The 21,133-nt window shown below is 42.4% G+C and overlaps 1 protein-coding gene and 1 pseudogene across 1 annotated transcript; both read left to right on the forward strand.

The window, feature by feature from the left end:
* Positions 1-18,955: 18,955 nt before the first annotated feature.
* LOC103646206 (nucleobase-ascorbate transporter 11-like) lies at positions 18,956-19,594 on the forward strand. The gene is made up of 3 exons (XM_008670931.2): positions 18,956-19,077; positions 19,163-19,298; positions 19,472-19,594. The coding sequence occupies exons 1-3, from the start codon at positions 18,971-18,973 to the stop codon at positions 19,532-19,534; spliced, it is 306 nt and encodes a 101-aa protein (XP_008669153.1). The 5' UTR covers positions 18,956-18,970; the 3' UTR covers positions 19,535-19,594.
* Positions 19,595-20,333: 739 nt separating this feature from the next.
* On the forward strand, positions 20,334-20,489 carry LOC111590967 (uncharacterized; annotated as a pseudogene).
* Positions 20,490-21,133: the final 644 nt, after the last annotated feature.

Here is a 21,133-nt window from a genome sequence, read left to right on the forward strand (position 1 = left end):
CATCTGGGGCTCAAGTTGGATCATCGACAGCGGGTGCACAAACCACATGACAGGGGAGAAGAAGATGTTCTCCTCCTATGAGAAAAACCAGGATCCCCAACGAGCTATCACATTCGGGGATGGAAACCAAGGTTTGGTCAAAGGTTTGGGTAAAATAGCTATATCCCCTGACCATTCCATTTCTAATGTTTTTCTTGTTGATTCATTAGATTACAATTTGCTTTCAGTATCTCAATTATGTCAAATGGGCTACAACTATCTATTTACTGATATAGGTGTCACTGTCTTTAGAAGAAGTGATGATTCAATAGCATTTAAGGGAGTATTAGAGGGTCACCTATACTTGGTAGATTTTGATAGAGCTGAACTCGATACTTGCTTAATTGCTAAGACTAACATGGGCTGGCTCTGGCATCGCCGACTAGCACATGTTGGAATGAAGAATCTTCATAAGCTTCTAAAGGGAGAACACATTTTAGGATTAACAAATGTTCATTTTGAGAAAGACAGGATTTGTAGCGCATGCCAAGCAGGGAAGCAAGTTGGCACTCATCATCCACACAAGAACATCATGACGATTGACAGACCACTGGAGCTCCTACACATGGATCTATTCGGCCCGATTGCTTACATAAGCATCGGCGGGAGTAAGTACTGTCTAGTTATTGTGGATGATTATTCTCGCTTCACTTAGGTGTTCTTTTTGCAGGAAAAATCTCACACCGAAGAGACCTTAAAAGGATTCTTGAGACGGGCTCAAAATGAGTTCGGCTTGAGGATCAAGAAAATTAGAAGCGACAGTAGGACAGAGTTCAAGAACTCTCAAATTGAAGGCTTCCTTGAGGAGGAGGGCATCAAGCATGAGTTCTCTTCTCCCTACACGCCACAATAAAATGGTGTAGTAGAGAGGAATAATAGAACTCTATTGGACATGGCAAGAACCATGCTTGATGAGTACAAGACTTCAGATCGGTTTTGGGCCGAGGCGGTCAACACCGCCTGCTACGCCATCAACCGGTTATATCTACACTGAATCCTCAAGAAGACATCTTATGAACTCCTAACCGGTAAAAAGCCCAATATTTCATATTTTAGAGTCTTTGGTAGCAAATGCTTTATTCTTGTTAAAAGAGGTAGAAAATCCAAATTTGCTCCTAAGACAGTAGAAGGCTTTTTACTAGGATATGATTCAAACACAAGGGCATATAGAGTCTTTAACAAGTCCTCCGGACAAGTTGATGTTTCTTGTGACGTTGTGTTTGATGAGACTAACGGCTCTCAAGTAGATCAAGTTGATCTTGATGAGATAGGTATGGAAGAGGCTCCGTGCATCGCGCTAAGGAACATGTCCATTGGGGATGTGTATCCTAAGGAATCCGAAGAGCCTCCAAATGCACAAGATCAACCATCCTCCTCCACGCAAGCATCTCCACCAACTCAAAATGAGGATGAAGCTCAAGTTGATGAAGTAGAAGATCAAGCAAATAAGCCACCTCAAGATGACGGTAATGATCAAGGGGGAGATGCAAATGATCAAGACAAGGAGGATGAAGAACAAAGGCCGCCACACCCAAGAGTCCACCAAGCAATCCAACGAGATCACCCTGTCGACACCATCCTCGGCGACATTCATAAGGGGGTAACCACTAGATCTCGTGTTGCACATTTTTGTGAGCATTACTCTTTTGTTTCCTCTATTGAGCCACATAGGGTAGAGGAAGCATTTCAAGATTCAGATTGGGTGGTGGTGATGCAAGAGGAGCTCAACAACTTCACTAGGAATGAGGTATGGCATTTAGTTCCACGTCCTAATCAAAATGTTGTAGGAACCAAATGGGTCTTCCGCAACAAGCAAGATGAGCATGGTGTGGTGACAAGGAACAAAGCTCGACTTGTGGCCAAGGGATACTCCCAAGTCGAAGGTTTGGATTTCGGTGAAACCTATGCACCCATAGCTAGGCTTGAGTCAATTCGTATATTATTGGCCTATGCTACTTACCATGGCTTTAAGCTTTATCAAATGGACGTGAAAAGTGCCTTCCTCAATAGACCAATCAAGGAAGAGGTCTATGTTGAGCAACCTCCCGGCTTTGAAGATAGTGAGTACCCTAACCATGCGTATAAACTCTCTAAGGCGCTTTATGGGCTTAAGCAAGCCCCAAGAGCATGGTATGAATGCTTTAGGGATTTCCTTATCACTAATGGATTCAAAGTCGGCAAGGCCGATCCTACTTTATTCACCAAAACTCTTGAAAATGACTTGTTTGTATGCCAAATTTATGTTGATGATATTATATTTGGGTCTACTAACGAGTCTACATGTGAAGAATTTAGTAGGATCATGACACAAAAGTTCGAGATGTCTATGATGGGGGAGTTGAAGTACTTCCTAGGATTTCAAGTGAAGCAACTCCAAGAGGGCACCTTCTTAAGCCAAACGAAGTATACTCAAGATATTTTAAACAAGTTTGGGATGAAGGATGCCAAACCCATCAAGACACCCATGGGAACTAATGGGCATCTCGACCTCGACACAGAAGGTAAGTCCGTGGATCAAAAGGTATACCGGTCGATGATAGGTTCTTTGCTATATTTATGTGCATCTCGACCGTATGCTTTCCGTATGCATGTGTGCAAGATTCCAAGCCGACCCTAAGGAAGCTGACCTTACGGCCGTAAAACGAATCTTGAGATATTTGGTTTATACTCCTAAGTTTGGGCTTTGGTATCCTAGGGGATCCACCTTTGATTTGATTGGTTATTCGAATGCCGATTGGACGGGGTGTAAAATCAATAGAAAGAGCACATCGGGGACTTGCCAGTTCTTGGGAAGATCCTTGGTGTCTTGGGCTTCAAAGAAGCAAAATTCCGTAGCTCTTTCTATCGCCGAGGCCGAGTACATTGCCGCAGGCCATTGTTGCGCACAACTACTTTGGATGAGGCAAACCCTTAGGGACTACGGTTACAAATTAACCAAAGTCCCTCTTCTATGTGATAATGAGAGTGCAATTCGCATGACGGATAATCCCGTTGAGCATAGTCGCACTAAACACATAGCCATTCGGTATCACTTTTTAACGGATCACCAACAAAAGGGAGATATCGAGATTTCTTACATTAATACTAAAGATCAATTAGCCGATATCTTTACCAAGCCTCTTGATGAACAAACTTTTAACAAACTTAGGCATGAGCTAAATATTCTTGATTCTAGGAACTTCTTTTGTTGATTTGCACACATAGCTCATTTATATACCTTTGATCATGTCTCTTTCATATGCTATGACTAATGTGTTTTCAAGTCTATTTCAAACCAAGCCATAGGTGTATTGAAAGGGAATTGGAGTCTTCGGCGAAGACAAAGGCTTCCACTCCGTAACTCATCCTTCGCCATCACTCCGAGCAACACTCCGTCTTTGGTATAATCTTCACTCATTTGTTTATGACCAAAGGGGGAGAGAGTAATTCAAGGGCTCTAATGACTCCGTTTTTGGCGATTCATGCCAAAGGGGGAGAAAGTATTAGCCCAAAGCAAAAGGACCGCACCACCACCTAATTTTAAAACGAGTTTTTCAATTGGTATGATTCTCAATGGATAAAATTGGTATCTTATTGTGTTCAAAAGGGGGAGAAAGTAGCATTTCAAAATTGATATATCAAAACCCTCTTGAACTCTAAGAGGAGAATTTTATTTAGGGGGAGTTTTGTTTAGTCAAAGGAAAAACATTTGAAACAAGGGGAGAAAATTTCAAATCTTGAAGATGCTTTGCAAAATCTTATTCATTTATCTTTGACTATTTGCAAAAGGACTTTGAAAAGAATTTACAAAAAGAATTTGCAAAAACAAAACATGTGGTGCAGGCGTGGTCCAAAATGTTAAAAATGAAGAAACAATCCATGCATATCTTATAAGTATTTATATTGGCTCAATTCCAAGCAACCTTTGCACTTACATTATGCAAACTAGTTCAACTATGCATTTCTATACTTGCTTTGGTTTGTGTTGGCATCAATCACCAAAAAGGGGGAGATTGAAAGGGAATTAGGCTTACACCTAGTTCCTAAATAATTTTGGTGGTTGAATTGCCCAACACAAATAATTGGACTAACTAGTTTGCTCTAGTGTACAAGTTATACAGGTGCCAAAGGTTCACACTTAGCCAATAAAAAGACCAAGTATTGGGTTCAACAAAAGAGCAAAGGGATAACCGAAGTGTGCCCTGGTCTGGCGCACCGGACTGTCCGGTGCACCACCGGACAGTGTCCGGTGCACCAAGGGACTTCACGCTGAACTCCTCACCTTCGGGAAAATCCAGAGGCGCTCCGCTATAATTCACCGGACTGTCCGGTGTACACCGGACTGTGTCCGGTGCCCCAGGGAAGAGCAGCTCTGGAACTCGCCAGCTTCGGGAATTTGCTCCGCTATAATGCACCGGACATGTCCGGTGTACACTGGACTGTCCGGTGAACCAACAGAGCAACGACTACTTCGCGCCAACGGTCACCTGCAGACGCATTTAATGCGCGCCAGAAGCGCGCAGAAGTTAGGCACGCGCGAGACGGTGCACCGGACATCTACAGTACTTGTCTGGTGTACACCGGACAGCCAGGCGGGCCCAGAAGTCAGAAGCTCCAACGGTCGAATCCCAACGGCATGGTGACGTGGCTGGCGCATCGGACATGTCCGATGTGCACCGGACTGTCCGGTGCACCATGCGACAGACAACCCCACCAAACGGCTAGTTTGGTGGTTGGGGCTATAAATACCCCCAACCACCCCACATTCAAATCATCCAAGTTTTCCCACTTCAACTACTTACAAGAGCTCTAGCATTCAATTGTAGACACACCCAAGTGATCAAATCCTCTCCAAACTCCACACAACGTCCTAGTGATTAGTGAGAGAGATTTGCTTGTGTTCTTTCGAGCTCTTGCGCTTGGATTGCTTTCTTCTTTCTTTGATTCTTCATTGCGATCAAACTCACTTGTAATTGAGGCAAGAGACACCAATCTTGTGGTGATCCTTGTAGGAACTTTGTGTTCCAAGTGATTGAGAAGAGAAAGCTCACTCGGTCCGAGGGACCGTTTGAGAGAGGGAAAGGGTTGAAAGAGACCCGGTCTTTGTGACCACCTCAACGGGGAGTAGGTTTGTGAGAACCGAACCTCGGTAAAACAAATCCGCGTGTCACACTCTTTATTTGCTTGCGATTTGTTTTGCACCCTCTTTTGCAGACTCGATTATATTTCTAACGCTAACCCGGCTTGTAGTTGTGATTATTTTTGAGAATTTCAGTTTCGCCCTATTCACCCCCCCTCTAGGCGACTTTCACTCTCCCGATGGAGCCTTCCCGTGGCTTGAAATGGGCTTCTCGCCGGTCCCCATCTCTTTCTTGGCGTGATCTCCCGACATCACTTCGAGCGGTTAGGCTCTAATGAAGCACCGGGCTCTTATACCAATTGATTGTCGCCTAGAGGGGGGGTGAATAGGGCGAATCTGAAATTTACAAACTTAAGCACAACTTCAAGTCGGGTTAGCGTTAGAAATAGAAACGAGTCCGAGAGAGAGGGCGCAAAACAAATCGTGAGGGAATAAAGAGTGAGAACACGATGATTTGTTTTACCGAGGTTCGGTTCTTGCAAACCTACTCCCCGTTGAGGTGGTCACAAAGACCGGGTCTCTTTCAACCCTTTCCCTCTCTCAAACGGTCACTTAGACCGAGTGAGCTTCTCTTCTCAATCAAACGGAACACGAAGTTCCCGCAAGGACCACCACACAATTGGTGTCTCTTGCCTTGGTTATAATTGAGTTTGATCACAAGAATGGAGAAAGAAAAGAAGCGATCCAAGCGCAAGAGCTCAAATGAACACGACAAATCACTCTCTCTAATCACTAAAGCTTTGTGTGGAGTTGGGAGAGGATTTGATCTCTTTGGTGTGTCTTGTATTGAATGGTAGCTCTTGTAAGGTGTAGAAGAGTGGAAAACTTGGATGCCATTGAATGTGGGGTGGTTGGGGTATTTATAGCCCCAACCACCAAAAATGGTCGTTGGAAATGTGCTGTCGCATGGCGCACCGGACACTGTCCGGTGCGCTAGCCAAGTCAGCGAGCCGTTGGGGTTCGACCGTTGGAGCTCTGACTTGTGGGGCCTCTGGGCTGTCCGGTGGTGCACCGGACAGGTCCTGTAGACTGTCTGGTGCGCCTTCTGGCGCTGCTCTGTCCTCTGCGCGCGCAGGCGCACATTTAATGCGTTGCAGTCGACCGTTGCTTCGCGAAGTAGTCGTTACTCCGCTGGCACACCGGACAGTCCGGTGAATTATAGCGGAGCGCCCTTGGAAATTCCCAAAGGTGAAGAGTTCAGCCTCGAGTGCCCTGGTGCACCGGACACTGTCCGGTGCGCCAGACCAGGGTGCCTTTCGGGTTGTCTTTTGCTCTCTTGTTTGAACCCTTACTTGGTCTTTTTATTGGCTTATTGTGAACCTTTGGCACCTGTTTGAACTTATAGACTAGAGCAAACTAGTTAGTCCAAATATTTGTGTTGGGCAATTCAACCACCAAAATCAATTAGGAAATAGGTGTAAGCCTAATTCCCTTTCAGACGTGAATCAAGGCAAGGTTAAAGGACTAGGAAAGATTGCTATTTCATCCGAGCACTCTATTTCTAATGTGTTTTTAGTTGAGTCGCTCGGGTATAACTTGTTGTCCGTTAGTCAACTTTGTAATATGGGTTATAATTGCTTATTCACAAATGTAGATGTGTCTGTCTTTATAAGAAGTGATGGTTCATTAGCTTTTAAGGGTGTACTAGACGGGAAACTTTATTTAGTTGATTTTGCAAAAGAGGAGGCCGGTCTAGATGCATGCTTAATAGCTAAGACTAGCATGGGCTGGCTGTGGCATCGCCGTTTAGCACATGTGGGGATGAAGAACCTTCACAAACTTCTAAAGGGAGAACATGTGTTAGGTCTAACAAATGTGACTTTCGAAAAGGATAGACCTTGTGCAGCTTGTCAAGCAGGTAAACAAGTGGGAAATGCTCATCACAGCAAGAACGTGATGACTACATCAAGACCCCTGGAGCTACTGCATATGGACCTCTTCGGACCCGTCGCCTACCTTAGCATTGGGGGAAGTAAGTATGGTTTAGTAATTGTTGATGATTTTTCCTGCTTCACTTGGGTATTCTTTTTGTAGGATAAAACAGAAACCCAAGGGACCCTCAAGCGCTTCCTAAGAAGAGCTCAAAATGAGTTTGAGCTCAAGGTGAAGAAGATAAGGAGCGACAACGGGTCCGAGTTCAAGAACCTTCAAGTGGAGGAGTACCTTGAGGAGGAAGGAATCAAGCACGAGTTCTCCGCTCCCTACACACCACAACAAAATGGTGTGGTAGAGAGGAAGAACAGGACGCTCATAGACATGGCGAGGACAATGATTGGAGAGTTCAAGACGCCCGAGCGGTTTTGGTCGGAAGCCGTGAACACGGCTTGCCACACCATAAACCGGGTCTATCTTCATCGCCTCCTCAAGAAGACTTCGTATGAGCTTCTAACCGGTAACAAACCCAACGTTTCATACTTTCGTGTATTTGGGAGCAAATGTTATATTCTAGTGAAGAAAGGTAGAAATTCTAAGTTTGCTCCCAAAGCTGTAGAAGGGTTTTTGTTAGGTTATGACTCAAATACAAAGGCGTATAGGGTCTTCAACAAATCATCGAGTTTGGTTGAAGTCTCTAGCGACGTTGTATTTGATGAGACTAATGGCTCTCCAAGAGAGCAAGTTGTTGATCTTGATGATATAGATGAAGAATATGTTCCAACGGCCGCCATACGCACCATGGCAATTGGAGATGTGCGACCACAGGAACAAACGGAACAAGATCAACCTTCTTCCTCAACAATGGTGCAACCCCCACCTCAAGATGATGAACAGGTTCATCAAGAAGAGGCGTGTAATCAAGGGGGAGCACAAGATGATCCTGTCATGGAGGAAGAAGCACCTCAAGCCCCTCCAACTCAAGTTCGAGCAACGATTCAAAGGAATCATCCCGTCGACCAGATATTGGGTGATATTAGCAAGGGAGTAACTACTCGCTCTAGATTAGTTAATTTTTGTGAGCATTACTCTTTTGTCTCTTCTATTGAGCCTTTCAGGGTAGAAGAGGCCTTGCTAGATCCGGACTGGGTGTTGGCCATGCAGGAAGAGCTCAACAATTTCAAGAGAAATGAAGTTTGGACACTGGTGCCACGTCCTAAGCAAAACGTTGTGGGAACCAAGTGGGTGTTCCGCAACAAACAAGACGAGCACGGAGTGGTGACAAGGAACAAGGCTAGACTTGTGGCAAAAGGTTATGCCCAAGTCGCAGGTTTGGACTTTGAGGAGACTTTTGCTCCTGTGGCTAGGCTAGAGTCAATTCACATATTGTTAGCCTATGCCGCTCACTATTCTTTCAGGTTGTTCCAAATGGACGTGAAGAGTGCTTTCCTCAACGGGCCAATGAAGGAGGAGGTGTACGTGGTGCAACCCCTGGCTTTGAGGATGAACGGTACCCCGACCACGTGTGTAAGCTCTCTAAGGCGCTCTATGGACTTAAGCAAGCCCCAAGAGCATGGTATGAATGCCTTAGAGACTTTTTAATTGCTAATGCTTTCAAAGTTGGGAAAGCCGATCCGACTTTATTCACTAAGGCTTGTGATGGTGACTTTTTTGTGTGCCAAATTTATGTCGATGACATAATATTTGGTTCTACTAACCAAAAGTCTTGTGAAGAGTTTAGCAGGGTGATGACTCAAAAGTTTGAAATGTCGATGATGGGCGAGTTGAACTACTTCCTTGGGTTCCAAGTGAAGCAACTCAAGGACGGCACTTTCATCTCCCACACGAAGTACGCGCAAGACTTGATCAAGCGGTTTGGGATGAAGGACGCCAAGCCCGCAAAGACTCCAATGGGAACTGACGGACACGTCGACCTCAACAAAGGAGGTAAGTCCTTTGATCAAAAAGCATACCGGTCTATGATAGGTTCCTTACTTTACTTATGTGCTAGTAGACCGGATATTATGCTTAGTGTATGCATGTGTGCTAGATTTCAATCTGATCCAAGGGAGTGTCACCTAGTGGTCGTGAAGCGAATTCTTAGATATTTAGTTGCTACGCCTTGCTTCGGGATCTGGTATCCAAAGGGGTCTACCTTTGACTTAATTGGATATTCAGACTCCGATTATGTTGGATGCAAGGTTGATAGGAAGAGTACATCAGGGACGTGCCAATTCTTAGGAAGGTCCCTGGTGTCTTGGAGTTCTAAGAAACAAACTTCCGTTGCCCTATCCACCGCTGAGGCCGAGTATGTTGCCGCAGGTCAGTGTTGCGCGCAACTACTTTGGATGAGGCAAACCCTCCGGGACTTTGGCTACAATCTGAGCAAAGTCCCACTCCTATGTGATAATGAGAGTGCAATCCGCATGGCGGATAATCATGTTGAACACAGCCGCACAAAGCACATAGACATCCGGCATCACTTTTTGAGAGACCACCAGCAAAAGGGAGATATCGAAGTGTTTTATGTTAGCACCGAGAACCAGCTAGCCGATATCTTTACCAAGCCTCTAGATGAGAAGACCTTTTGCAGGCTACGTAGTGAGCTAAATGTCTTAGATTCGCGGAACTTGGATTGATTTATAGCATACATGTGTTTTATGCCTTGATCATGTTCCTTATGCATTTTGTTGCTTATTTATGGTGCTCAAGTTGTACAAGCACTCCCCGGACCTCACAAGTCCATTTGCAAGTGATGCACATATTTAGGGGGAGATGTGCTACAACTTGACTCTTTGGGACTAACCATGTGCTTGAGTGTTCTTAAATTAGTCTCAAAGGTGGATTGAAAGGGAAAGGTGGACTTGGACCATGAAAGACTTCCACTGCACTCCGATAAGAGGGTAACTTACTCCAAGTTCATCTCCATGTCTCTTATTGCCTTTTGCTCTTAAGTGACAATTTTGGTGAGGCAATGGGGTTTAAGGGCAAAAAATGATCCCGTTTTGGTGCTTGATGCCAAAGGGGGAGAAGTTAAGGGCCAAATCAACAAATGGATCAGCTACCACTTGAGAATTTTGAAAATAGTAGAGTTAGGACTTTTGATTTGCCAAAATTCTAAATGTCTCTTTTTGTCAAAAGTTGGTCTCTTGTGGGGAGAATGTTTGATTATGGGAAAAGGGGGAGTTTTTGAATCTTTGATCAATTTCTCTTGGAATACCTTTCTCTATGTCTCAACAAGTGAATTTGACTTAGAGATAGGAAATTGAGTTTGATTTGCAAAAACAAACCAAGTGGTGGCAAAGAATGATCCAAATATGCCAAATTTGAATCAAAACAAATTTGTGTTCTCATTTGCATTGATGTTGCACTTCTTTTAGTTGCTTTTTGTTGTGTTGGCATAAATCACCAAAAAGGGGGAGATTGAAAGGGAAATGTGTCCTTGGGCCATTTCTATAAGATTTTGGTGATTAAGTGCCCAACACACATTAAGGGAATGAGTTTATGCCAAAGGGTGGACAAAGTGCAAATCAATACAAAGGTATGATTCTAGACTTAGTATATTGGTTTTTGTGTACTAACATATTTGTCTAAGTGCTAGAATCAAAGAAAAGACAATTGGAAAGACTTGGCTCGAGCAGCCAAGACTCTGCTCAGTCTGGGTGCACCGGACTGTCCGGTGGTGCACCGGACAGTGTCCGGTGCGCCAGGCTGGCTCTGGTGAAAAGGCCGCTCTCGGGAATTCGTCGACGGCGTACGACTAAAATTCACCGGACTGTCCGGTGAGCCAACGGTCGGCCACGCAATCCGCGTGTGACGCGTGGCCGAGCCAACGGTCAGAAGGGGGCACCGAACTGTCCGGTGTGAACCGGACAGTGTCCGGTGCGCCAACGGCTCCAAATCTTCAACGGCCGACTGCGCCAGAATAGGAAAGAGATCTGCATCAGACAGTGTCCGGTGGTGCATCGGACAGTGTCCGGTGGTGCACCGGACTGTCCGGTGCGCCAGTCGACAGAAGGCAAGAATTGCCTTCCTGGAATGTTCTCAACGGCTCCTAGCTGCCTTGGGGCTATAAAAGGGACCCCTAGGCGCATGAAGGAGTACACCAAGCACACTTTGAGCATTCTTGATCATTCACACTTCGTCTTTGCGCACTCGTTTGACATTCTTAGTGATTTGAGCTTCGTTCTAGTGAGAACTTTGAGATATTCATTTGAGCTCAAGTCTGGGCCGCGTGTGTGTGCGTATTGCTGTGGACTTGTGTGTGTTGCTCATCCCATCCTTACTTCCGTGTTCATTTGTGATCATCTTTTGTAATGGCGAGAGACTCCAAGTTGTGGAGATTCCTCGCAAACGGGATATAGTGAAAGGAAGAGAAACACTGTGGTATTCAAGTGGGTCTTTGGACCACTTGAAAGGGGTTGAGTGCAACCCTCGTCCGTTGGGACGCCACAACGTGGAGTAGGCAAGTGTTGGACTTGGCCGAACCACGGGATAAACCACTGTGCCTCTCTATGTTGATCTTTTTGTGATTATTGTGTTTCGCAAGAACTCCTCTCTAGCCACTTGGCTTTATTGCTCTAACACTTAATCAAGTTTGTGGCTTTAAGATTTAAGTTTTTACAGGATCACCTATTCACCCCCCCTCTAGGTGCTCTCAGTAACCATACTTCACTGTCCTTTAAGAATGTTAAGTCAATTTTGTTGTCTAAGGAAAATTTTGATGTTGATTCTCGTTTTGAACCCAAAGGTGAAAGTTTAATTGTTCGGGATCTGGAGATCATAAATCCAACATTTATTGTGTTATTGCAGAAAATACTCATCATATTTCTCAGTGCCCCAAAGTGAGAAATAAAGAGGAGAGAAAGAAAAAAAGAATTGGATAAGTCTTCTAGTGAAGCCAGTTTTGTTGAAACTTTAGATAGTGGAGAAGCTCTGTTTGTTGCCTCTGTTGAAAAATGCTCTTCTTGGGTTCTCGATTCCGCTTGCACTTTTTATATTTGTTCGCATAGAGTTTGGTTTTCTGATTATGTTCAGTCTCATGCTGGTGAGGTTGTTATTGGAGATGGATCCACATGTGAAATTATTGGAATTAACTCTATTTGTATCCAAGTTCATGATGGCAGTATTAAGAAACTTATCGATGTCCGTTTTGTTCCAAAAATTGAAGAGAAATCTTATTTCTTTGAGCACTTTAGAAGCAATGGGATTCAATTTTGTTGCTATTGATGGTGTTCTTAAGGTTTCTAGTGGCAATCGTATTATCTTGAAGGGCAATTGTTTGAATAATCTCTATTACTTGCAATGTTCAACAGTTGATGTTGAAGTTGTTTCTATTGTGTTCCAGAAGAGAGGTTATTTTGATGATACGAAGTTGTGCTCCAGTTACAAGTCTAATGATTCCTTATACATGGTTGATATTAAAATTTAGCATCCTAGTGGTGTTCGAGAAACAGTTCTATGGATTTAAAGTCAAGGCGGGATTTGTTGGAATATGCCTCTAATTCGTTTTATATATTTGGAATATGCTTTGAAATATGCTTTCATTTACGCTTATAAATATAGGTCCTTCCTGTAACTTGCACTCTGCGTTGACAGTGGATTTGTTTCCTCGTGTTTGTTTGCTCCTCTATATTGGAGAGGATTTTTCCACGTAAATTTTTATGTCTATTTTATTTTCTAACACATAGCAATCCCACCGTTAATTGTACTCGAGATGTTGCAACGAATCGAATCAACGTAGCTTCATTGATGGTAGGCATATACGCATTTAGGTGCCAAACTAATATAGGACTGTTAGGAGTACTATGTTTCAGAGCCATTCACAAGGGTAGGTTTGATTTTACATGGAGACTATGGTATACAGTACATGCATTGAAAGAGGTGAACAGATATACAAGTATGCACCAAGCACGCGTCTCGAAAAATAAAACGTCACAGTCACAGCAAATGACCCACACACGTTGATCCACAACTCTACGAGCCGTCAGGTGAGTGTGCATACATGTACCGCACGTAAATGTTTCTTCCTAATTTTTTAGGATTCTAAATGAAATTTAGTCTAAAATTGAATAGAAAATAGAGTCTAATCTTAATTTGATCTGTTTCTTTAACTTTTAAGAGTAGACTTTAGAGCTCAATGTCACCCCTAGCGGCACGCGGCACACGCACAACCCTTGAGATTGGTTCTTGAGATTGGCTGCAGGTTTGTTGACAAGATAAAAATAGGCATATGACTTCCTTTCACTGAAGAGGAGCGGGATGATTTCAATCAGACAAGGTTGATCTAATCTTATCTAATTGATGATTACTCTCGGCTAGACCTGATCATGGGTCACGCGACTCGAGCCGTCCTAAAAAAACCTGGTCCAACCTGACTCGACCAATGCAACAAGCGGGTACCGACCATAATTTTTGATCCGTAATAATTCACGGATCAGATAAAGGCTGTGATTTTTGACAAAAACCTGACCTAATCGAAATTTTTTTGACTTAAAGCCAAAACCCCCCGACCAAACCTGAAAAAAACCCGACCCAACATCAGGCACAGATCAGGTATAAACCGTGACAATTGGCTCACGACTCGACCTTGATCTGACCTGAATTCGACTCGACACGGCGTTTAAACAGGTCTAGTCTAAGTGACGAGTGACAACAAGCTTCCTGCATTATTGTATACTACACGTATATGCGTATGTACGTACCGTTTTTTTTTTTGTATGCATGGCGCGCTGGAGTGACTCTATCGAGCAGTTCGGAACGCGTACGGTATTGACCTGCGGTGCTGATCTAGACAGCTTTTTATCCGGAACAGAGCAATGATGGAGGAGGTCCGGCGCTGCAAGCAACAGCGGGTAGGCCACCAACACTTCCGAGACGTGCATGTCGCTGATGCGTACGTGTACGTCGATCAATCGACCGCGGCCCGCATTGATGTCAAAGCGGCTCATACGGAATAGAATAGGACAGCGCGACCGTAACCCGGGCGCGTACGGCTCATACGTATGCCTATCGTAATTGTCTGGGCGACGCTGACACTTGCGGTCGTTCTTCCTCCGATCTAATCAACGGACACAGGTCCCTCACAGCTTTGCCATGCTTTTAGGTCATTCTCATTGGAGGTTTGGGGTAAGATTTTATGACATTAATTCCTATGCTACATAGGATTTTTAATAAGGTAGTCACTACATTTATTATAAAATAGGTAAAAGTAATTTTATCATCTTGAAACTATGCCAATCTGTTTCTAGGATATTGAAAAACACATGAAATCACTATAACACATGTGACCTTCTATGACATTTTCAGTACGGCATAGATAAGTTTTTTTTGCATAGTCTTTGTTGTTGTGGCGACTCCATAACAAAATGGTCATCGTCACAGAAGGTGTGTATTAAATGAACTTTTGTGGTAAAAGGCAAAAACACCATAAACATAATGACAAATAATGTATTCGTCATAAAAGTTATGATGTTCTAAGGGTCTGTTTGGTTGGGCTGTGGCTGTGAAAAAAGTTGTTGTGGACTGTGAGCTGTGGAAAAAGCTGTTGTAGGCTGTAAGCTGTTAAAAAGCTAAAAACTGTTTGGTGGAAACCACTAAAAGTCGTTAAAAATTCTTCGACATATGTTTTCACAGTTCCATCCGAAAAGCCACTAAAAGCGGGTCCAGAGGTGATTTCAGATTTGCACTACGAGAAAGTCGGCTTTTAGAAAAAACTGCTTCCTAGATCCAGCCCTTTGGTTGGCTTTTGGCTTTTAGGGGGGCAAAAGTCAAAGCCAAAAGTCAAACCAAACACACCCTGAATATGGAAACAACTTTTTCTAAAAGCCGACTTTCTTGTAGTGCAAAACTAGAAGCACATCTGGACCTGCTTTTAGCAGCTTTTAGGTGGAACTGTGAAAATATATGCGGTAGAATTTTTAGCGGCTTTTAGTGGTTTTCACCAAACGTTTTTTTAGCTTTTTAGCAGTTCACAACACACAACAACTTTTTCACAGCTCACAGTCCACAATAGTTTTTTACAGCCACAGCACAACCAAACAGACCCTAAATCATCATAAATGAGGCCCAAAAACGTCACAGAGTGTAACATTGGACCAATATCACATGGCAGTTTTGTGATGAATATGTTTGTCATAAATAGACTGACATGACATCTAGCGTGGCAAAAATATTATGACGATTAATTTTGTCATGAGTAGGATAAGATGATAGGTGATATGGCAGTTGACGTGTCAAATAAATAGTGACGAATATTTTTGTTATAAAGCATGATGGCGTGAAGGACATATATATTCGTTATAGAATCGAGCGAAATCACAACTATTTAACAGATCATCATCAACTATTTTAGAGGTGAAACTTAACATAAAGGTCACCTTCACTAATACAATGTCGAAGACTTTAAGGTTTATATGGAGAAGAATGCATTCAGACCTACACGAGGTTTTGTCCAGCACCATAGAAAATCTCTACATCTACAACTAACCACATAAGTGACCAAGGGTTAAGTTTTCAAATTCCTTGTTATTCATCTGGTTCTATAGAAAACAGTTCGAATGGTACCTCTGCTACTGTAGCAACAAGTTCAATTTTGGTCTTGTTAAACTCAAGTTCATTTAAGAAAAAAAATCTTAATTAATAACCAGCTACCATCGGTATAAGAGACGAAGTTAGACAACAAATAGTAAATCTAAAAAAAGCACAGCTTTTATAAGTTGGTGGCTTGCTTAAGCAATGTAGCTTAACCTTAAACTGTTTATTAATTGCAGCAAGCTAAGCAAACCTATTCATGACACATGTTAAAAGTCGACTTAATTTTCACCCATCATAAAGCAAAGCGAAGCGATGGAGGTAGATGAGGAGGCGTTCTGATGGAGGGCGGGAGAAAGGAGAGGTTGTGGTTTTGATTCTGCGAGAGGGTGAGGCAAAGCGATGGATACAAACATTGAAAATTGGGATGGAGATGATTAAACATCGGGATGGTTATAAAGAAATGTAAGGGATTCTTATAAAAATGTTGATAGTGAAAACTATATAATAGAGAAAGAAAACAAACATATACATTGTTAATTATATATATATATATATATATATATATATATATATATATATATATATATATATATATATTCATTTGAATACACATGTCTAATGATGGGTCTGTCTAAGATGTTGATAGTTTCTGTACTGTATCTGAACTACTGAGACCCACATGTCAGAACTAAAATATCATGTAGAAAATATTAGAGAAATTTTTTTATCATGACAAACCAGTAGGTATAACATAAATAAGATACCTCTTTAGAAATAAATATATCAAAATACTAGTAGAGGGAAAGGATTTGGTAAACCCTTAGGTCATAGTTCCAAGTCATTTATACTGTAGTTTTTATTTATTTTTATCTAAGATTTTATTTATTTATTATGAAAAATTCTATTGTTGCAACCATATTGCCATGTGCGACAACATGTCAAATATAAAAGCCTATTTGGCAATGGGATCTACCCTTAATGGTGGGTAATGCGAGCTAACATAGATAATAGTATTTTTTTAAAATAATTACATCTATGTCTATGACATATGCGTATTGGCATATAATATCATTATAATTAATATGTTGATAAGGTTATGACGATTCCTATATTATCATAAAAAATTGTCACAAACATGCTGCTATGGTATGCTATTCTCTACTACTCTATATGTGTAGACTGTAGGCGTCCACACATCGCGTTCTGCCAGCGCCCCGTCCCCGCCCCGCAATCCCCGCCCCGCCCCGCAGCCAGCCTCTCCGCCCCGCCCCGCAATCGTCGCCCGCAATCCGCTGGAAGGTGCTCGTCGATGGAAGGTCATCCGCGCCCGCAGTCAGCCGCTGGAAGGTGCTCGCCGATGGAAGGTTATCAGGTCCGCTGCCGCTGGAAGGTGCCCGCCCCGCAGCGGAGAATGGAAGGTCCTCACGCCCGCACGCCCGCTGGAAGGTCCTTGATTGAGCTGATAATGGAAGGTCACCTTACGCGGATGGAGGACGCGGATGGAGGACGCGGATGGAAGGTCCGTGGCCAAATCCCGGGGATCCGCAACCTCCTCCTCTGTCACCGTCAATGGAATGTCAGAGATCTCCGCTCAGGTCCGTCAATGGAAGGCAGACCTCCCTTTCATGGACTTTCCATCCGCCCTCAAGAATTCCAGACGCCAGTGAAGCCACGGGTCCCTTTTTTCTCTCAGAGCATCCTCCTTGGACGCATCCCTTTTTTTCTCTCGGAGCATCGCCCTCAAGAATTCCAGACGCCATCCTCCTTGGACGCAAAGTTGTAGCTTACTTGAATGTTGATTGTTCAGTGCAAGGCGTGGGTTTTTTTTCTGACTCTACTCCCCAGTTGGACAAACTCTTAGTTGTGATGGAATTTCGTTTTTTGCAGGAGGGTGTGTTTATTTCCTGACATTGTTGATCTTTCAAGAACTTTCTCGAAGGTGTGCCTTAATTATCATAAGTAATTATGTTTGTCTTGAGATTTATTCCTTAGAATAATGATGTAGCTGAGTTGTTTCGAAAGTATTATAGCACCTGGATTCAAGTATTTGTAAAGCATCGCATGAGCTGAAAAATTGTTTTATATCTCAACAATTGTGTACATTGTACAAAATCTACATGATTGCTTTGATTCATTCTCTTTTATTACTATTATTATAAAGATGATTTACTTATTTAATGTTTCCCCATTTTCAGCTACAGCAGTTGGTTGAGCACATTTCAGTAACAGATAATGCTAACATACCTGTCTGTTTTTCTTAACAAATGATAATCTCAGGCCACTGAAACACATGAAAATACCTGTCTATTTTTTTTCATTTGTATCATCTTTTTTCGGGGTTAATAATATCGATTTTGCTTGGTTTGCGAACATAGAAACAGTAATATCTACTCATATGTGGACAAAAATTGGTAGAATTATCTGAATGTGTAACTGGTCGTAGTAGTAGGGTAGTTCAGTCTATAAATATAGCAGGAGCAAGTTGAGTATCTAAACAGCACAACAATAACGATGCTATATCAGTGCATGAGGTGGCTAACTACTACTTTCTCTTAATTTGAAGTGGTGGAACAATAATCTATATACACTTTCTCTTAATTTGAGACGTCTTTCATGTCCATTGTTTCAAGCAGTCCATTTGTGACGTCTTTCATTTTGGCACTGCCAGTTTTTTGTCTGTATATAATCGGAGCAGTAAGCCTAAGATAGGTTTCGGTTGCTTGGATTTGGATGGTAATGGCTTTGAACGATATCGAACCTTCACATTGCATTCAATGAGCATCGCTTCATCAAAGAGCATAACTTTGGTGTCTGGCCTTAGAAGTTGATAGTAATTTCTTATAAACCTTGCAAATTGACATGATAGCACAGAAGGAGGTAAACAAAAGAGCTCTTTCATAAAGTATATGTGCTATGAGCTAAATTAGTAATTTTTGACATATATTCCAAGCTCTTTTGTACCCATGAATGGAGTCAATTGGCGGTTGAATTTGCCTGCCCTCATCTATTGTCAGGGTGACACTAACCTCATGTGTATGCAGACTACCAAATACCCATGAACCACTGTCTCTCACAGAAGGGCATCAGTTTAGGAACTTTTTTCATCTTTACTCCCTAAATCCCTAATGATCATGGTTCTATTATAAGGATACAAAGGAGATCTGCTTTGACCTACATAGCAGCCAAGATCTTCATGTAACGATGTGTTGATGTTGATCCAATTCCCGTTGATATTTCCTTCGTAGTATGCGAGGTTTTGTTCTGGAATGGCCTGAGCTTGCATTGAACTATGTTTAACATTCAGTCAAACATGTCATCAGGATTTAGCATTGTAGGTTGTGGGAAAGCTTTCCACTTTTATTAATCCAAACATTCCTCAGTTAACTTAAATGTGTTTCGTTTGATATGCAGAAATTCAAGCACATAATGAGGGAACTACAGGGGGCTATACTTGTTGGTTCAGTATTCCAGATAATATTAGGATACACTGGTCTTATTTCACTGTTTCTGAGGTATGTCCAGAAACACAAATGCATAACTCTACAATCTAGAATACACCTCACAGAAACTGAATATGTTCAATGCCTGACTTCACAGGTTAATAAATCCAGTAGTGGTGGCACCAACTATTGCTGCAGTGGGTTTGGCATTTTTTAGTTATGGTTTCCCTCAGGCTTGCAGCTGTGTAGAAATCAGCATGCCCCTCATTCTGTTGGTTCTTCTGTGCACTCTGGTATATCCTTGCAGCTCTCTTTTGATGAACAAAACTTAATCGGATCTTGCCGTTTTGTCTCCTTGCTTGTGTTTTCTTAATACCTATTTGTATTTAAATCATTTTGACTGGGCATGTCCCCCCTGACTTGTATCGCTCTATATCTTACTAACTAATGTACTTATCCATTTCAGTACATGAGAAAAATATCCTTGTTTGGCAACCATATCTTCCTTGTCTATGCGGTACTTCTCTAATCCTCTCCCTTTACACCCTTAGTGCGGGTAGCTGATTGTGTGCTGACTACACTGGGAGCTTGCTGACTACACTGGGATGCGGTACTTCTCTAATCCTCTCCCTTTACACGTGGAGTTGTCAGCAGAGCGATTGGGCTTGAAGGGGTTTCAACGTTTATTGCTGGAGTGTGGGGTACAGGTACAGGATCGACAACGTTAACAGAGAACATACACACACTCGAAACAACCAAAATGGGCAGCAGGAGGGCTTTGCAGCTTGGGGCAGCCGTGTTAGTCATCTTCTCCTTCTTTTGGTATGATGCGGCTTCTATACTGCAATTATGTCCCATCATTTTTTATGAAGTGCGGACTTCCTAAAGCTGAGCTCCTTGCCTGTAGGTAAAATCGGAGCTCTCCTAGCCTCTATACCTCTTGCCTTGGCCGCCTCTGTTCTGTGCTTCACCTGGGCGCTAATTGTCGCGCTTGGTTTGTCCACATTGCGATACACCCAAGCAGCAAGCTCCAGGAACATGATAATAGTTGGATTTACCCTGTTCATCTCCTTGGATGCCTACAATAAGGACTTATAGAGTAGTAGGGATTGTTGGTACCGTCCTCTGTACTGACTGCAATTTTCAATATGTACGATTGCTCTCAAAGGCTCTACAAGGAAATCTTTGAGTCAGCTATTCAGGCTACCCTATTTGCTACTGTCGAGCAATGTAGTGTTGTAACACTGAGGATGTGGTCCTATTTTTGTCTAACATGATAGGAAGCTACACGTAGTGCAACGCTCCCACATACCACCACCTCGGGTCTCATACATTTCTCAGCCTTTTAGCTAAGGTGTAATATTTGTGCTTATCAGTTTAATATTTGATATGTGAACCATATGTTCACTCTGATATTAAATTTATTTTTTATTTTATAGATATTAAATATGTTTGTGTGCCGCCGCAACGCACGGGCACTCACCTAGTATAGTTTTAAGTTAAATTTTCGTCACTCTGTTGAGTCAACTTCTGAAAATCATCATAAATAAGGTGATCTAATGAAAAATTATTCTATTGTCATCAATTATTCGTCATAGAAGGCCATAAATGTTGTATTGAACCATCATTGATAGTAATTTATTTCATGTCCAAATATTTCATTTATTCATATTGGTTATTTCGATGCAACATTTAAATAACATGTTAGTCTATGAAATTGTGTCATGAAACTCTTCATTGAGAGAACATATTTCATCTTTCATTCCATCTTACTCTTATAGACGTGGCAATATTGGAAATAGTGTGACAAAACTACCATAAGAATGGCCTTAGGGATAGTTTGGAAACATAAATCTTTTTGGGATCTCTCTCATTTCCTAGGGTCTGTAACTCTGTCACACCCGGTTTGGAAGGCAAGCCGAATGCGAACCATGTACGTGCAAGGATCAGAAACTCACGTACACAGTGATTACATAATTGGACATCATCACATAATGCTTGAAATACATAACGAAAAGGTACTTTATTACATCAAGATGTCCAAGACATCCACAGAGTCTATTACACAACCATTGTCCAACAAGATTATCAAAGTACGGAAATACGAAACGTAGATGCTAAGCCTACA

The sequence above is a fragment of the Zea mays genome, chromosome 2 (genome assembly GCF_902167145.1).
Source record: "Zea mays cultivar B73 chromosome 2, Zm-B73-REFERENCE-NAM-5.0, whole genome shotgun sequence".
NCBI classification, from domain to species: domain Eukaryota; kingdom Viridiplantae; phylum Streptophyta; class Magnoliopsida; order Poales; family Poaceae; genus Zea; species Zea mays.

Bases quoted from the DNA above. Each gene is read 5' to 3' on its own strand.
- LOC103646206 (XM_008670931.2), top strand. From the start codon at position 18,971: ATGCAGAAATTCAAGCACATAATGAGGGAACTACAGGGGGCTATACTT. The intron at 19,078-19,162 runs GTATGTCCAGAA...CTGACTTCACAG, and splicing joins CTTATTTCACTGTTTCTGAG to GTTAATAAATCCAGTAGTGG. The intron at 19,299-19,471 runs GTATATCCTTGC...TATCCATTTCAG, and splicing joins TGGTTCTTCTGTGCACTCTG to TACATGAGAAAAATATCCTT.